Below are 17,978 nucleotides of genomic sequence, written 5' to 3' on the forward strand. Positions count from 1 at the left end.
TTTAGCTGCTGCAGCCGAACACAACCAAGTGCTGAGCTGGGGTCAGCGCCATCTTGGAGCGGACCCTGGCAGGTAAAAGACACAGAGATCGCTCCTCCGGGACGACGATCTCCGCCACTAGACACCAGGGACGGCTGCATACAAGTGATCGGATGCAGCTGTCAACTTTGACAGCTGCCTCTGATTACTTAATTAGTGGGCACTGCGATCAGACCGTGCCCGCTAATAGCTGCGACCCCGGGCTACACGCAGCACCCGGGATCGCGGCGGTTCAGAACGCGGCCGCCGCGCGGCCCCGCTCTGAACACCTCTTGCGGACACATGACGTACCGGTACGTCATGTGTCCTTAACAGGTTAAATGACAGCCCACTCAGCCAATGCATTTTTATCATGAAAAAGCAGTTTGAAGCTCTCCCCCCTGTCTTCATGGTTTTCTATGGAGAGGGGAGGGGTGGAGGGAGATGAGGCATCAAAAAAGGACAACAAAGAGTTAATATACAGCTACATCACCGGACTATCTCCTCTGAAGTCAGCACTGACCTCTGAGTACCAGCTTCCACACAGCTCCCACTGTGTAATCCTTTGTTCTCTGCTGGTGACTAATCTCCCTTCACCCCCCTCCCCCCTCTCCTCTCCATAGGTTACACAGGGCCCGACTGATGTAAGAGTCGTGATTTCCTGATAATGAGCAGTGAATGAGAGAGAGGGGGGGGCAGGGGGAGAACTGGGGAAAGTCTTTCTGAATGCAGATAATGGCATATTTGCCTAATAAACCCAATTACAAAGTTTCTTAAAATCACCTGTACTATGGATTTCTGCAAAAAAAAAATTAAGAAAAAAAGAAAAAACGACAGTGGCACTAACGCAAGTCTTACAAATATAACTACAGTAGTGTAGATTGGAATACCCCTATAAATTGGGTCCTACGTGAGCGAACACCATGTAGTTTATTATGCCACTATGACAATATATTTTTAAAAAGTAAAATCCCTATAAATAAATCTAGATTTTTAATGAACAGCGAACATATTTCCATTCTGTCCTCTTTGGTCATCCAGGGTACAGGATGTTTGCCAAACAATAGTCGGAAAGCGCTTCTGCCAAGCTCAAAGACATCGTGACACTTGTCACAGAGGGGCAGACTTATTACTTTGATGATCTATTGATACTTTAGTAGGTTGCTGCTTCTCTTGTCTCTTTGCTTTTTTTTTTTTTAATAGAAAATTAATATAAAGCAAAACTGTCAGCTTGATGTTGAGGTAACAGTGCCCAGCATGCCATCTATCAATTACTTCTCTGCTGGAAGCCTTACAGGCCGCTATGAAGTGTGTGCTTTTCACCTGAGGCGTAAATTAATGCATATATTAGTTGTCGCCTCATATCCATAATAGAGAACATATTTAAAAAAAAAAAAAAATATATATATATATATATACAGTGGTACCTTGGTTTAAGAGTAACTTGGTTTAAGAGCGTTTTGGTTTAAGAGCTCACAGTTTTTCAAAATTGTGACTTGGTTTAAGAGCATTGCTTTGGTTTAAGGGCTCCCTGTACTGGGTGGGAGCGCGAGTGGGGGAGGGGCATGGTCTGCATAGCGGGGTCTACAGCCCTGTACTCTGACCCAGGAAGTCTCCCTCACCTTCCAAATCATGGCAGATCCACTTCAGGCTGTGGCTTACATCAGGGGACAGGACTGTGGAGGTAATCTCTCCATAGCAGTAACCCCTCTCTCCCCGGACAGAGAGTGCTGCATGTATATGCCCACATCTGCCCTGCTCATTCCTTCATGCTCCCTGCAGTCTCTGTCCGCCCTTGTGTTTCCCATCCTCTCCATTACTGTATAGTAACTTATAATATCACATATTCTGCTGTTTCTGAATGTTTGTTTCATTACTTTTACATGTTATTCAGAATAATAAATCATTATTTTTGGGGTGTGGAACCAATTGTCTGCATTTCTATGATTTCTTATGGGAAAATGTCCTTAAGTAGGTGGACAGTATGTGTAATAGGGTTATGTAGGGGGAGAGTTGTCAAGTGAAACTGGCTGTTGCCCCTAGCAACCAATCAGATGCCACCTTTATTTTTCCACAGAGTCTGTAAGGAATGAAAAGTGGAATCTGATTGGTTGCTAGGGGTGTGATCAGCTTGCTCACCTCTTAGGGTATTTTTAGACATATTGGAAAATTTTTGCCAGTTTGCAAATGCTTAGTATATAGGACTCTGTAAATTAAAAATGAATCCGTCAGCTAAAACAAATGATACCGGTCTCTTAGCTGATGGCTGTTATAAAATCATGTTTTCCTTCCAAGCTCAAGTGTTATAGAGGCCAGGCTGAGCTGCAGCATGCACACCTCCCTGCTCTTTATTGATGTACAGGGTTTAGCTTTCTGCACTGTTTGTTGATTAAAATGCAGGGAGGGGTGGGGGAGGTAGGTGGCATGCATTCTGATGCTCAGCACAGCTTCTATGGCACTTGAGCTTGGAAAAATTATTGAGGGACTTACAGAATCATAATACCCAGTGTTGTGGCATTTGCATAGAATGAATATCTGAAACAATTAGGCATGTGTAGTTATGTCCTCACTGTGCACTCTAGCATTCTTTAGAGTGGTAGACATATGAATTGTACTAGAGACAGAACTAGGTCCTTTTATAGGCTCCCGTGCACATTAGATAAAACTGTGACTGCGTTTTGTGTATGGAGGCCCTTCTACAAGAGAGAAGGATAGGGCACATAGAATTTTAGCTTTCTGATTCTTTTTTTCCTCTGGAAGGTAAGCCACCACCATTTGAGTCTCTCTCCATTTCAGAACATATAAGTGAAATGGGAGAGAGAGCTGTCAGCCAGTCACATCTGCATGGCTACCATACTTGTTGTATATACATTTGTTTGGCCCACAGCTATTTCATCTGCCTCTTCTACGGGCCAGTTCACACAGAGTAAAACTGGCGGAATTCCACCAGCCTCCGTGTCTTACTGGCAGTCTATGGGAGGCTCACGCGCCTCCTCTCTCCGTTCGGAAGAATTGACATGTCAATTCTTCCACACGGAGAAAGGAGGCGCGCAAGCCTCCCATAGACTGCCAGTATGGCACAGTGGCTGCCGGCATTCCGTGGCAGAGAATTCCGCCAGTTTTAGTCGGTGTGAACTGGTCCTTACACATGTACACTTTGTTTAGCGGAGCATGCATGTGTTTAAAATGAAAATCTCCAGGGAAAGTTTATAAACTGTGATCATTTACCACCAATGTTGGGAACCTGAAGCATAGTAAAGCTGACCTTTCCAGTTCTGGTTATTACTGTTTCTCTGTACACTCAGGTTACTATAAGCTGTTAATCTTTGATTTACCAAATGCAATTATTTTGTGTATATAGTAAGTCTACCACTGACAGTTGTGCTATCCTAGGTCCCATAAAAATGGCTTAAAGGAGAAGTCCGGTGAAAATTTTTATTAAAGTATTGTATTGTCCCCCAAAAGTTATACAAATCCCCAATATACACTTATTACGGGATATGCTTATAAAGTGCTTTTTTTCCCCACACTTCTGCATCAAGGCTTCACTTCCTGGATAACATGGTGATGTCACGACCCGACTCCCAGAGCTGTGCGGTCTGTGGCTGCTGGAGAGGATGATGGCAGGGGAACACTGAAGGACACAGGGCATTGGAGGGACACTGAGCATCCCTCTGCCATCATCCTCTCCAGCAGCCACAGCCCGCACAGCTCTGGGAGTCAGGAAGTGACATCACCATGTTATCCAGGAAGTGACATCACCATGTTATCCAGAAAGTGAAGCCTTGATGAAGTAGTAAGTGCAGGAAAAAAGCACTTTATAGGCATTTCCCGTAATAAGTGTATAATGGGGATTTGTATAACTTTTGAAGAGCAATACAGTACTTTAATAAAAAATTTAATCGAACTTCTCCTTTAAGGCTATGTTCACACAACGTATCAGACCGGCCGTTCAGTGACCCCGGCCGGGTCACGGAACGGCCGGTCTGTGCCTGGATCATCGCGGCCGGTACTTAAGTACCGGCCGGATGATCCGTCCGGCTGCAGAGCTCTGATGCGGGTGCATCAGCGCCCGCCCGCATCAGAGCTTCCCATAGCACACAGTGAAGCATGCAGCCGGAGCCGCTCACTTCATAGTGTGAACTGACAGGTCTTTCTGCGGCCGGAATTCACTGAATTCCGGCTGCAGAAAACTGACATGTCAGTTATTTGCGGCCCGTATGGGATCCCGGCCGGAACGTATACGATGTGTATAGGCTCCGGCCAGGATCCCATTGAAAGTAAGGCACTGTTCCACTCCGCACAAAGTACGGCCGTTGTTGCCATCTGCAACAATGGCTGTACTTTTACGTAGTGTGAACATAGCCTAAAGCCTCATTCCCCCAGAAAGTAATAATATGCTGAGTGATTCACTTCATGTTACAATGAGAAGGGAAAATGCATCACCCACTGGCAACAGCCTGAACTCCCTAAGGCCTCATTCACATGTTCAGTGATTTTTTTTTCATGTCCGCTATTTGTACTCTGTGGTCCATGATTGCATCTGTAGTGCATCTGTATCCACATCCACGAAAATGGTGAAGTGATTAAAAAAAAAAAAAAAAAGTTGCCTTAGATTTGATGTGCGTTTTTCACAGACGTGACAGATGTGACGTCCGCAAAAAACACGGATCCCATAGACTTCTATTGGTAATTCATACCACATTTACAGTTCGCACTGGGACAGGTCCTATTTTTTTGCAGTATGGATTGCAGATCCACAATAGGACGGAATTTGTGAATAGCTTAATAGAAACCAATGGGCAATAAGTTGATCTATGATTGCAGGACGTGTGAGGCCTAAAGTGGCCTTGTACAGCATGTGGAGCAGGTGTCCCTCACACTTTCAGTGCATACATCACAACCCCTAGTCTGAATAGAGGTTTATCCTAAACTTGACTTGAATGACTTGCTGCAAAGCCTCCCGATCACAGTCATTATCCAGCGTGAAGGATCCTAGAACATGGAGTGAGACTTATCATAAAGACTTCTTGAGCAGATTATGGGTCTGTCAAGTGCTGGAATTATATAAAATGGGCTAAAAACAAGGATTTATGAAATATTCTTTAAATTTGTGATGGAGAAGAATAATTTCTTCCTCACTAAGGGAGCCGGTGGTATATGTGTGCAGGGATATTTGCAGGGTGACCCAGCAATACATTCTACATATACCTTTTATAACTGGTGAAGATCAGGTTTTCTGACTGTACAGTTCCCGAGATCTCCGTCCCCTCCCCCCTTTACATGCTGCAAAAAAAAAATCCGCAGAAAATTGGCCTGAGGGGCGGATTGTACATGTACTTTAGAAAGAATTTCTATTAACCCTGTAGACCAGGGATGGGGAACCTTCAGCCCTCCAGCTGTTAAAATACTACAATACTCATCATGCCCCTTACTGTCTTCCATCTGAGTGCCTGCTGTCAGAGCCCTTCTGATTTGGTATTGATGGCCTACCGGCAGTTCAGGCTGTTCTTTTTATAAAGTCAGGTAAGACTGTGTTCACACCACAGTTTTTTGTTTCTTTGTCTACATACTTAGCCAGTGCTGTGGTGGTTTAGACACTTTCTCTGCTCCTGGCATCATATTGGTACATGGTACCGGGCAGGAAAGAGTCGTCTACAGGGCTTCTCCGTCCGTAATATTAATGGAATACAGGATGTGAGAATAAGCCCTAAGACAGCGTTTACACTGACTGAATTCACCGTGTATTTCATGCTGTGAGTCTCGCAGTGAAATCTGCTGCGATATCCGCTACAGTTAAGCCTAATGTGTCTGCTTTATCACAGCGGATTTGCCTTTAAACAAGATAATCCGTTGCCTGCCTACCCTACTGGAAGCTAGAGAAGCTGACTGTAGGGTTGGCAGGTAATGGATTATATTCTTTAATGGTGCGTTCACACCTACAGGATCTGCAGCTGATTTTCTGCAGCAGATTTCATTTAAATAACTGAACACAGCATCAAATCTGCTGCAGATCCTGTAGGTGTGAACGCACCCTAAAGGTCCAGTGGAACACAACCAGAGACCCTTTTAGGAATCCCCACCATCTATACCTGTTGGCCTAATGATGGTTAGGCCGATCACTATTCACCCTTCTTGCAGCTTAGCCGAATGTGCGTATGTTTTCATTCACACAGTTGGCGAGTCCCATCGGATGACTCTTCTATAACGTGGTGACCTTTTAGATATGTATCTTATTAGGTGACTTCTCAGTCGGGGGAACGGTCCAGCATTTGACCTCGTTTTCCATAAAGATCTGATTGTATGAGAATATACAATGCGGCCAGGATTCTGCTTTAGAACTTTATAGTGTAGCATTAGATATTCTTATGAGCCGTCCCCTTTTAATAAGCATCTATAATTTTTTTTTCTCCTTTTGACAGAATAGGAATTTACATTTAGGGAACTGATTATTATAATGCGATTTTAACTGTTCACCGAGGAGAAAAAATATGTCCGCGCGGCCTCTGTGGATTTGCATTAACCTAATCAGGTGAATGTGGTCGGCATTATAATCTACGCCGCTCAGTCACATGACTCTTCAAGGTCGTATAGCGTCTGTATAAGCCGCGCTTTTATATTATGGTAATTCCATATTGCCTGCTGATTGTCATCTCCAGGAAAGGATGGATACAATTATTATGTCAGGTTATCTACATCACTGGATGCCGCTCAAGCCTGAAGGGATATAATGGATGGTCATCCTGAATGGCAAGTCCTGTTCCTTATGGCTTATTTGATGCCTAAATCATTGAACCTCCCACAGACCTGCCACGTTGATCGATCACCATGTTGTGACCTTATGCTGGTGACACTGGTACACGGCTCACTACATGTTATAGCTCTTATATACAGAGGGTCAAGACTTTCATTGCAGCTACCAATTGCCGCTGCCTATGTGGTGGCCATTGGTCACAGCATCCGACGCTTCATCTGCCTGCCATAGACATAGTGTAGGACTTTGCTCTTAAAGTGACTGTCCCACCAGGCCCAGGCTGAAGCACTGGAGGCGGGCCGACCCACCCCCAGTGCGAAGTAACCCCAGCCCCTCTATGACGTGACTCCATTAGAATCAATAAAACCGTATCATATCGGGGCTAGGGTTTCCTCTCACTAAGGGTGGGTCGGCCCGCCTCCAGTGCTTCAGCCTGGGCCTGGTGGTACAGTCACTTTAAGTGGGTACTCCAACCAATAACATTAAAGGGGTCTTCCGAGTTAAGCTAAGGGAGAACTGTCAGATCATACTGGCCAATCCGGAAACTAACTCCTTTCTTTTGCGGATTGTTGACTCTGGCATGGCGATCCCAGCTCCCTTCATTGTCTATGGAGAAGCCAACAACACTGAATGGAGTTGCAGTGCTCTGGTCCGTTCAAAACAAGGGAAGCCGTGCCCCGTCCTTGTGATCACAGGGGCTCAGAGATCTGATACGTCTCCTACCTTGTGGATATTGGATGAGTTTTGTTCAGAATACTCCTTTAAACATTTATACTCTAAGTAGGAGAGAAAAGATAAGTAGGAGTCTAAATAGCTCCAAACCCACCACCTTTCCAGAGGAGGGTTGATAAATGTTCATGACTGACCATATAGCTGGGTTCACATTTTATCCATTATAACTGTGTGACCAAAGCTGCATAATCATAAACTATAATGGAAGTTTTTGCCTCCCCCTGTGGAGTTAATCATAGGACACAGCTTTGGCTCTCCAGGCATGATGGATATTGTAGTTTAGCAACAGTTGAAAGACCACAACTTTGACCACTGGTATAGGAAGGTTCTGGCTGAGATGGCGACCCAATTAAGAGCACATAAACACCTGTAATTTCAAGGGGATCACCACTAGATCATGTGACCCAACATATCTCAACACTGAGGATAGGAACACAAGTAGAACCCTTCCCTTCGTTTACAGAATATACATTTTCCCAAGGGAGGTTCTATATTTGTAGTGCTGTGTCGGCAGCAGCACTTCATCAGAGTGGGGCAGTTAGGACAAGGGCTTGGACAACCCTGCAGTTCTTGATGCAAACATTAGTGTCAGCAGAGAGGCCTGTGTCTCCCCTTACTATTGCCACTTAATATTTATTAGTATATAAATACAACTTTATAAAAGTAAATATGGTATAAAACATAATTTTATTTAAGGGAGCATTATTTTTTTCTCTCTGTAATACCTCAAAAGATAATACAAATTGTGAGGCAAATGGAACTTTTTTTACACCGGCAAACTGGAATACATGACTTAATAAATTCCAAAGCATGTCCGTAAGGTGCAGAAAGTTTCCCTACAATAAATCACTGAACTGGAGAACCCCTTAAAGCAATTTCTTATTGCAGTACACATGACACGTAAATAGCAATTGCAGTATGCAGTGATCTATTATATTTCCATGTTTAATACTGATGATAAAAAAAGTCTCATTACAGTAGATCATGTCTAGAGGCCGTTCCCTGTCTTCAGCTTTGGTAAAATAAAGAGGCGATGTTATCTGGTCCCTGGTGATCCTTGCCCGGGATTGTGACAGTCCTGTAGGAGAGTCCTTATCGCACATCAATATTCACTCCATGCCTTGACTTACCAAGTGCAGCTGACATTGTGTCATCTCATGAATACCTCTTGGAAATAATGAAGTCACTCGCTTCCCCCTGTGGTACAGAGCAGTGTGGATACAGATATTCATAATGACAGGGGTTGAAAATTCAATCTGCATTTGTCTAACCCTTTGCTGATGATAGGAATAGCCCAATTCTACCCAGAGATCTTCCATTTCATATAAATCTTCTATTTAGCTCCTAGGCGCTGTCAATGCTGTTACCGGAATGGCTTCGGATAAATGACAAGCATGAAATGCCAAGGATATGCGCCAACCTGTCACCTGTAATATATGCCAACGCGAGGATACGATGGAGCCTGCCGCTTTATGGGCTGAATGAGTACAGGGAGATAATAACACAACCCATTAACTAATCTAAGGGCACAAGGGGCATCGCTCTCCTGGGAACCAATGATGGCCGTGATGCGTTGCGTCCTGCAAGGGTTATTTAGGACGCGAACAATACATTGTTAGTGGTAAAAAGAATTGAGAAGTGGACGCTGATATTTGGTCTGACTGAATGATCAGACTACATAAGGTTTGTTTGTAGTCTGTTACCATGGAGACACAAATTATAGTTTTCATTTTAGCTACATTGGAACAATAAAAAAAAAAAATTATGAAGTTAAAGGGGAACTATCAGCAAGTTAGACTGATCTCACCTGCTGATAGCTCCTTTTAGCACCCGGGATGCTGAGGAGGAAGCTGTGTGTTACCTTCCTCCTTGGTGCCGATCCCGCGCTGTTAGTCAGAGTAATCTTCTTTTTGGTACACAGTTAGGAGCACTGCCGCGTCACCCGGCCCACCTTCTCCAATGGTTATCACTAGAAGGAGCAGCCTGCTGATGGTTCCCCTTTAATCTTTCTGTTTGAATAAATTGTTCCTTAAGGGTGCATTTACACATACAGGATCAGCAGCAGATTTGATGCTGTGTTGAGTTATTTAGTTACATTGATATCTGAGCCATCAAATCTGCTGCAGATCCTGTATTTATGGACGTACCCTTATTCCAGTCTCAAGAAGTTATCTCTTATACACTGGATAGGTGGTGAGCTGTGGATCAGTGGGAATCTGAATGCTTTGATCTCTGCCAATCCCGAGGTGCTTTTAAACAGCAGCCCTGTATGATTGCAGTGTACCATCCATACATCGCCTTTCTTCTAGAAACCATGTTGTGTAACTTTTTTTTGTTTCCTCCTTTGTCATAAGAAAATCACATGAATGTAAGATACTCGTGATTTTTTTTTTTTTAATGAAACAAAATGTTCTCCTTTAAGGAATAGAAAAGGTCACTCCATAGCACCGGGGTGTCTCCACAGTCATGTGGCACATACCATTAAACTGGGAGCTGTGCTTGAGTAGATCCAGTTCAGCAATATCGATAGGAGCGACAGGTCAACAGTTCCACTTTCTCAAAGGAAGGATGCTCTGATTGTTTGACTAGTACAAGAGAAATTGCATATTTTATTCCTTAGGAGTATTGCTTAAAGGAGTAGGAAAAAGCACAGATACTTTCATGCCAGATCAGCACCACCCCTGTCCTCAGGTTGTGGGTGGTATTACAATACAGCTCTATTTACTTCAATGAAACTGAGCTGCAATACTGCACCTACCTGCTGTGATAACCTGAAGCCATCTTGGAATATTAGACACTGGTGGAGTACTTGGGTTCACACTACTGTAGGTACGCTGTTGCATGTTCTCTTAGGCTGGTTTCACACTACGTATATTTCAGTCAGTATTGCAACCAAAACCAGGAGTGGATTAAAAACACAGAAAGGATCTGTTCACACAATGTTGAAATTGAGTGGATGGCCGCCATATAACGGTAAATAACGGCCATTATTTCAATATAACAGCCGTTGTTCTAAAATAACAGCAAATATTTGCCATTAAATGGCAGCCATCCACTCAATTTCAACATTGTGTGAACAGAGCCTTTCTGTGTTTTTAATCCACTCCTGGTTTTGGTTGCAATACTGACTGAAATATACATAAACTGACTGCAATATACGTAGTGTGAGCGCAGCCTAAAATAGTGAGAATGCTTCAGGCAGTCCCTAGATGGCAGACACTGGACAGAAACCCTGTAGACCCAATTAAAAGCAGTTTGAATCAGTCATACAGCAGACCATTCAGCTCCATTTATTCTTTGTGGCTTAAAGAATCATTCCCTTAGTTTTTCTTTTGCTTATATAATACAGGCTCACGCTCACACTTCCTGAAGTGTCATCTGTTTCAGCCCCGCTCTGCTGCATCCGCGAATTTCAATAATGCATCATGTCATGAGTTATATGACCTGTGGTCAGCCACCATCTTTACTTTCTGAATGCAAACTGTATTCTTTCCTTTCAAATCAGCTCTCAGTCCCATGATGTATCTGCATGGCATCACATCGGCAGCTAGAACCAGCGCCATCTCTGCCTGCTGAGCAGACAGTGCAGTCATCTCTGTAGATCGCTGAATAAGCTAAGGGCCCTATTCCACCGGACGATTATCGTTCAGATTATCGTTAAATCGTTCAAATCTAAAAGATAATCGTTCGGTTGAATAGCAGTTAACGACTAACGACCGAATGAGAAATCGTTGATCGTTTAATAAGACCTGGACCTATTTTTATCGTTGCTAGTTCGCAAATCCTTCACATTGAATAGGATGTCGTTCAGTCGTTCGCAATAGTGACGAACGCAATAGCAACCGCAAGAACGATCATAAGTAACGATTATCGTTCCATGTAAATGGGCAAACGATTTCAGGTCTTTCGTAATAGCGGTCGTTTGGATCGTTTATCGTTAACGATTATGCGAACGATAATCGTCGGGTGGAATAGGGCCCTTAGAGACTGTTAGTATACTGTGAGTGAGGCTGAACAGTGTGAGACAGCTTTGGCTGCCCAGGAATGATGGGAATTATAGTTCTGCAACAGCGGAAAGGCCACAACTTTGACACCTGATATAGGAACTTCTGACTGAGATGGTGACCCCATTAAGAGCATATAAACACATGTAGTTTCAAGGGGGTCACCACAAGATCACATGACCTACTGAAAGAACTGGTTCCAGGAATTTTCAGCATATGTAGATTAGCTGGAGTTCCCCCACAAGAGTGAACCTAGCTGTAGGATATGTAAAGCTTTGCAGACTGCTGACTTTTTCTCGCCCATTCTTCGCCGTGTTTACTATATTGTCAATGTTGTGTTTTTTTGTTTTTTTTTTAAATACTCTGCAATGTTTCTGATGTCTGAGGGCGACATGGATAAAATATTGCATCTTACATTGTTTTCCCGCTCGCTGTAAGGCTGCTGGATTCCTGCTATCTCCTCCAAGCACCAGGTTGCACATGAATGAATCAGTGACAGTAGTGGGAGGAGATTTGCACAATTTTGGCTGATATATGCAAATGTTCATTTGTAAGGGGGGAAGGGATGTACATGTACAACAGGGAAAAAAATTATTTAAAATACTCCGCACTCCCATTCTATTCTTTTTTTTTTTTTTTTTTTCTTTTTTTTTTTTTCTATTTTCTGAGTCCGCTTTGGTCATAATAAACGTTATTATTCGGATAATTTAGAATAAATGCAGATTGTGTGAACAGCGGTGTGGAACCGTGTACAGAGAAAATAGATTATACCGCCTGAGAAATTAATACACACAAATCCTGAATGTTTTAGACCCCGCATTAACAATGGCCGCCTTTCCTTTAGAGGCAGCTATAAGGACGCTGTTTGTCTTTATAATTACTTTCTTATTTTATTGTGTGACCGGTCTTATATAAATAAAGCTTTGTCATAATGGAATAAAATATGCAACGTTATACCTTGTGGTTCATACTTTTTTTTTCTTTTTCCCCATACTATGGCTGCAAGTACTGACTCAACCAGGGGTCTCAATTTCCCTTATAACGTCTTCAGCCACACATATGCATTCGAGGGTTTATTAAAGATTGTAAAACATAGCAGATTTCTTCTAGAAACAGTGCCGCCCTACAGTTTACGGGTGGTATTGCTGCTTAGTTCCATTGAAGTGAACGGAGCAAAGTTGTAAAACCACACACAGTCTAACAAACGGTGGTATGAGGAAAACTCCTTATAATCCTGGAAACCCCTTTAAGGGCTTATTCCCAGGTTCCGTGAAACACAGAAGCTATGGACGGGGAAACCCTTTATTGGATTCTTTCCCTGGGTTTGAATCTCTGTGGCACTGTAATGACAGAGCTGCAAAGATTTAAACGTTTTTCCCGCTCCCAGCATCATATTGGTAAATGATACCAGGCGGGGAAAGAATCCACTACAGGGCTTCCCTTCTGTAAGTTCTGTGTTTCGTGGAACCTGGGAATAAGCCCTTAGGTGGTTGTTACACAGCAGTTTTGGACATGAAAAGGCTCACACAACCAAGAAGCGATGTGTCTTGCTTCATGCTAATGAATGTGAATAGGATCCTGTTGCAACCTGTTCTTTACTGCAACCTCAACCAGGCAGTCACCAGAATTATATCCAGGATGGACTCCTGGGTTTGTAATGTGACCCCATTCATCCGACACATTCCCCAACATAGACCTGGGTTGGAAGACATTGATGTAAGCGGATACAGGTGTTTAAAAAAAATTGGTTGAGATCACAACTGATTGCTACATGTAGTAGAGAGAAGCACTTTGTTGAGTGCTTCAATCTGCATATTGCTGCTTTTCCCATCCTGATGCATAAGATGGGCACCAAAAACTTAAGACAATGAGACGGAAGCGCTCAGTCATGTCTTATCTCCTGGCGGTATTTAGCGATCAATTGGGGTCTGAACATTCACCCTGTGACCGGTATAAACTTTAAAAATGTCACAGAGACACGTCAAAAGTTTTGATAGTAATGCTTAAAGCTCAGGGAGTTAACTAGATATGAGACAGTAGGAGTCTGAGTGCAAGATGTGACTACACAGGGTTGGTTTGTAGTCTGTTACCATGGTAACACATGAATGAATTAAAACTCTAGGCACAAGTAGTTCGTGTCTAGGTTGTTTTTTTTTTCTTTTACATTTTTAAAGGCCCGTTTTCAAAGTGAAAATTTTAATATTACTATTTGTAAAAGTAACTTTTTTTTCCTCCCTGCATGAACCCTATTAAAGCGGTACTCCGGTGAAAATCTTTTTCTTTCAAATCAACTGGTTTCAGAAAGTTTTATATAGATTTGTAATTTACTTCTATTTAAAAATATCAAGTCTTCCCATACTTATCAGTTGCTGTATATCCTGCAGGAAGTGGTGACGATACTCTCTGCTGCCACCTCTGCCTGTGTCGGGAATTGTGTAGAGCAGGAGAGGTTTTCTATGGCGAGAGGTCATGGACAGAAGTGGCAGCAGAGAGCACTGTGTCAGACTGGAAAGAATACTCCACTTCCTGCAGGACATACAGCAGCTGATAAATACTGGAGGACTTGAGATTTTTAAATAGTATTAAATTACAAATCTGTATAACTTTCTGAAACCAGTTGATTTTAAAGAAAAAAGATTTTCCCTGGAGCACCCCTTTAAATGCTACCTGCGTTTAATTTAAACCAGCACGTTTTATTTTCTGTCGGAATTATTCATTTCCTCTGTATCTCCATCCATCTCCAAATTTCCCTGCACGATGTTATGAATTTCTGTCCGTCCATTAGCCGGTAGACTCTCACATTAGAGAGGGAGAGCCGCCAAACTCCCCTGCGCTTGTGAATCGCAGATAAAGGTCAATAATAATCCATGAAACGCTCAGCGTGCAGCGATCTGTCAGAGCGGTCTCCCTTATAAAACTGATAATGAATGTGTGTTGTGTGCAGTCCTGCCGGCAGATGGGTTGTGGCCCCTTGGCTGACGGCAGAGCCTTGCCGATTTCTCCCCCATGGTCTTCTGTGCATGAATCAGAGTATTTTGCACTTCACCTGAGGCTTCTTTCTCATTTTCTTGAAATTCCAGGAGCTGCAATTTGAACGGCTCACCAGAGAGCTGGAGGTGGAGAGACAAATTGTTGCCAATCAGCTAGAAAGATGCAGACTGGGAGCCGAGTCGCCGAGCATCGCCAGCGTAAGGTACACATTTTAATGACTCTGTTTGCTCCCATACTGTGAAATGGCCATTTCCATGAACCAGCCACTGTGCATAATTTATCTCGCTGTTTATACGCTCATTGGGAGTATTTATCGGCTAATGTAGGCGCTCTCACAAAATAAATATATGACTTTCCATCAGCCCGATCTAATTGTGCATCATTTCCTCGCATCGCAGAGAGGTGGAAGTTGGGGCAGCGAAATAAAAATCTTGATTGCTTTCAAGTCTCCATTTTTTATTTTTTTTTTGCCAAGAGAATGTAAAATGAGTTTAGGGACTTGGCACCCAGAGAAGATGTAACACAGGGGTAGGGAACCTTGGCTCTCCAGCTGTTGCAAAACTACAACCCCCATCATGCCCGGACAGCCAAAGCTAAAGCTTTGGCTGTCCAGACATGATGGGGGTTGTAGTTTTGCAACAGCTGAAGAGCCAAGGTTCCCTACCTCTTGTATAGCATATATTTACAACCGGCTCCGTCATCCCCCAGCTGGTGGCAGGGAGTAAGACCCTACACAAAGTATATTCCTACTACTCTACAGGTGCCACTGAACTGTATACAAGGCATCGGAGCATAATAATTCTTCCACCAAAGACACTCATCATTTACTTAGCTATCTATTTTTAGCTTGTAAAGATGAATAGTGTAGGCCTTAATGCCGTCCCAAACAAGGGGAACACAGGACCCCTATTCTCATGGCCACTGGAGGTCCCCAATGATTAGACAGACACATTGATACATACAGTTGAACTCCTCACTTTCCCAGGTATACAGGATATGTGTTCTGAACTCCCAGGTGGGCATCCTTTACTTTGTAGGGCCTGGTCACAGTTGCTCTCTCTGCGACAGATCAGACACTCATCCCCTTTTCTGTGGCATAACCTCTTTAAAGTGCCAACCCCTGACCGCCTACAGAGCTGGTGGCACCAATGGATAGATATCAATAAAAGCATTCAGAACATACATCTCTTGCCTATGCTTTTATTTTTATAAAATACCTTTATTTGGGCCTTGGCTAGTGTCACAGGGGTGGGGCCTATTGTTCCCTGTGCCTCAGCACCACTACTGCACAGTGCACATCACTGATTATACAAAGGGGTGGCCATACAGCACAATGAGGCATAGTAGGGCTATAGCCCAGGGGACAATAGGCTCCGCCTCCATGACACTATTAACTGACTGAATAAAAATACACACACAGACAACAAAGGTAAGATCTTATACAGCTAAAATTAGGCTTTTATTGCATATCTAAAGCTAAAACTCCATAGAATGATGGTGATGTATGACCTTTGAATTTGCAAGGTAAAGTTGAAGTAGTTCTTCCATTGGACTGTGCATAGAGATTATCCTATAAACCACCGCCTTCATTTTCTGTCTAGAAGCTTTTTAGTGATCCGTGGCTTACTAGGGATTACACACATATTTCTGCACAGACCAACCCTTTATAGTTTTTGATATATATAAGTGTTGTAAGAATGTTCCCCACTAGGAGAATCTCCTAAACAGATTCTTTATAAATCAGTCCTGCTTTGGTGACCTGTAGACATCATCACACTCACTAATCTGAGGCTTTTCCAGTCTGAGATATGGGCAGTATCAGCTGCTGTATGTTCTGCAGGAAGTGGTGTATTCTTTTCCACTCTGACACAGTGCTCTCTGCTGCCACCTCTGTCCGTGTCAGGAACTGTCCAGATGAGTAGCAAGTCCCCTTAGAAAAACCCTCCTGCTCTGGACAGTTCCTGACATGGACAGATGTGGCAGCAGAGAGCACTGTCAGACTGGAAAGAATACACCACTTCCTTCAGGACATACAGCAGCTCAAAAGTACTGGAAGCCTGGAGATTTTCAAATAGAAGTAAATTACCAATCTATATAACTTTCTGACATGAGTTGATTTGAAAGAAAAAATAATCCACCCCTTTAAAGTACCCCTTTAAAAGATTTTCTCCCTGGCCTTCCTGCAGTGTGAATAATAAAGCCAGAAATGATCGCTCCTGTCCATAATTCATAATTTGTCGATGAGAATCATCTTTTCATGGTGAATGACTGGAGGTTATATAGAATGGAGATGTTACAGTAAAAGACTCACTTACTGTCTCTACATTCTTGTGACTAGTTTGACAAGTTCCTCCAGATTTTCTTCTTCCTTTCTGACAGCTGGCGTAGGGCCACGGACCTAAATCTTAAGTGGACTATAGACACAACATAGTTGTGACTGTTCATCCCTTGGTACATGTATGGAGGGGACAGGAGGTGGGCATGACCTCTGACATTGCTTAGTTAGAAGCTTGCCTGGTAAACTAGTACAGCAGGGGTACTCAACAACTCTCTTGTCAGCTGAAGGCCGAGCTGAACATCAGTAGTAAACATGTTTTGTTACTTTTCACAAACGTTGTTGAACTATTTTCATACAGAATTGATCCTTTTTAGTGGGAAAAAATTAGGTACAAAGGGGGTCACTGCCCCCAGTAGTATATAGACCCCTGTGCGCTCCCAGAGTAGTATATAGCAACCCTGTGTGCTCCCCCAGTAGTATATAGCCCCCTGTGTGCTCTCTCCAGTAGTATATAGGCCCCCTGTGCTCTCCCCCAGTAGTATATAGGCCCCCTGTGCTCTCCCCCAGTAGTATATAGGCCCCCTGTGCTCTCCCCCAGTAGTATATAGCCCCCCTGTGCTCTCCCCCAGTAGTATATAGGCCCCCTGTGCTCTCCCCCAGTAGTATATAGGCCCCCTGTGCTCTCCCCCAGTAGTATATAGGCCCCCTGTGCTCTCTCCCAGTAGTATATAGGCCCCCTGTGCTCTCCTGTAGTAAATAGCCCCCCTGTGCACTCCCCTGTAGTATATAGACCCCCGCTGTGTGCTCCCTTAATTATATAGCCCCCCTGTGCTCCTCCCTCCCATCTAGCATATAACATTAAAAAAAAAAACACTTATACTCACCTGGGTCCGGGCGTCTCCTCTTCAGTCTTGTGGCCGCACTGCAGCAGTCACAAAAGGCCGCGCTCCTCTTGTCCTGCTCATAGTTACTGTGCAGAGCGCAGCTCAGTATACAAGTATACTGAGCTGCAGCAGGGGTCCGGACCCCTGTAGTACAGTATGCAGGTAGAGCTAGAGAAAGGCAGGGGTCTAGAAGCTGCCAGGAGGGAGGGGGTCTTATAGGTGATGATGTCATCCTCTAGGTAACAGGAAGTCAGCTGACCCAGGGCAAACTACTCTTTCAGACACACAAAGCCTTGTTATTTTATTGTGTTCTGCTA

General features: G+C 43.5%; 1 protein-coding gene across 1 annotated transcript in view; it reads left to right on the forward strand.

Moving 5' to 3' along the window:
- Positions 1-17,978, forward strand: part of PKP4 (plakophilin 4) — a 204,390-nt gene that overhangs the window by 85,626 nt on the left and 100,786 nt on the right. Inside the window, exon 3 of the mRNA XM_069982735.1 lies at positions 14,589-14,701. Coding sequence (XP_069838836.1) covers positions 14,589-14,701 — 113 coding nt within the window. The remainder of the gene's footprint in view (positions 1-14,588; positions 14,702-17,978) is intronic.

This window comes from Dendropsophus ebraccatus, chromosome 9 (assembly GCF_027789765.1).
Source record: "Dendropsophus ebraccatus isolate aDenEbr1 chromosome 9, aDenEbr1.pat, whole genome shotgun sequence".
Classification (NCBI taxonomy): domain Eukaryota; kingdom Metazoa; phylum Chordata; class Amphibia; order Anura; family Hylidae; genus Dendropsophus; species Dendropsophus ebraccatus.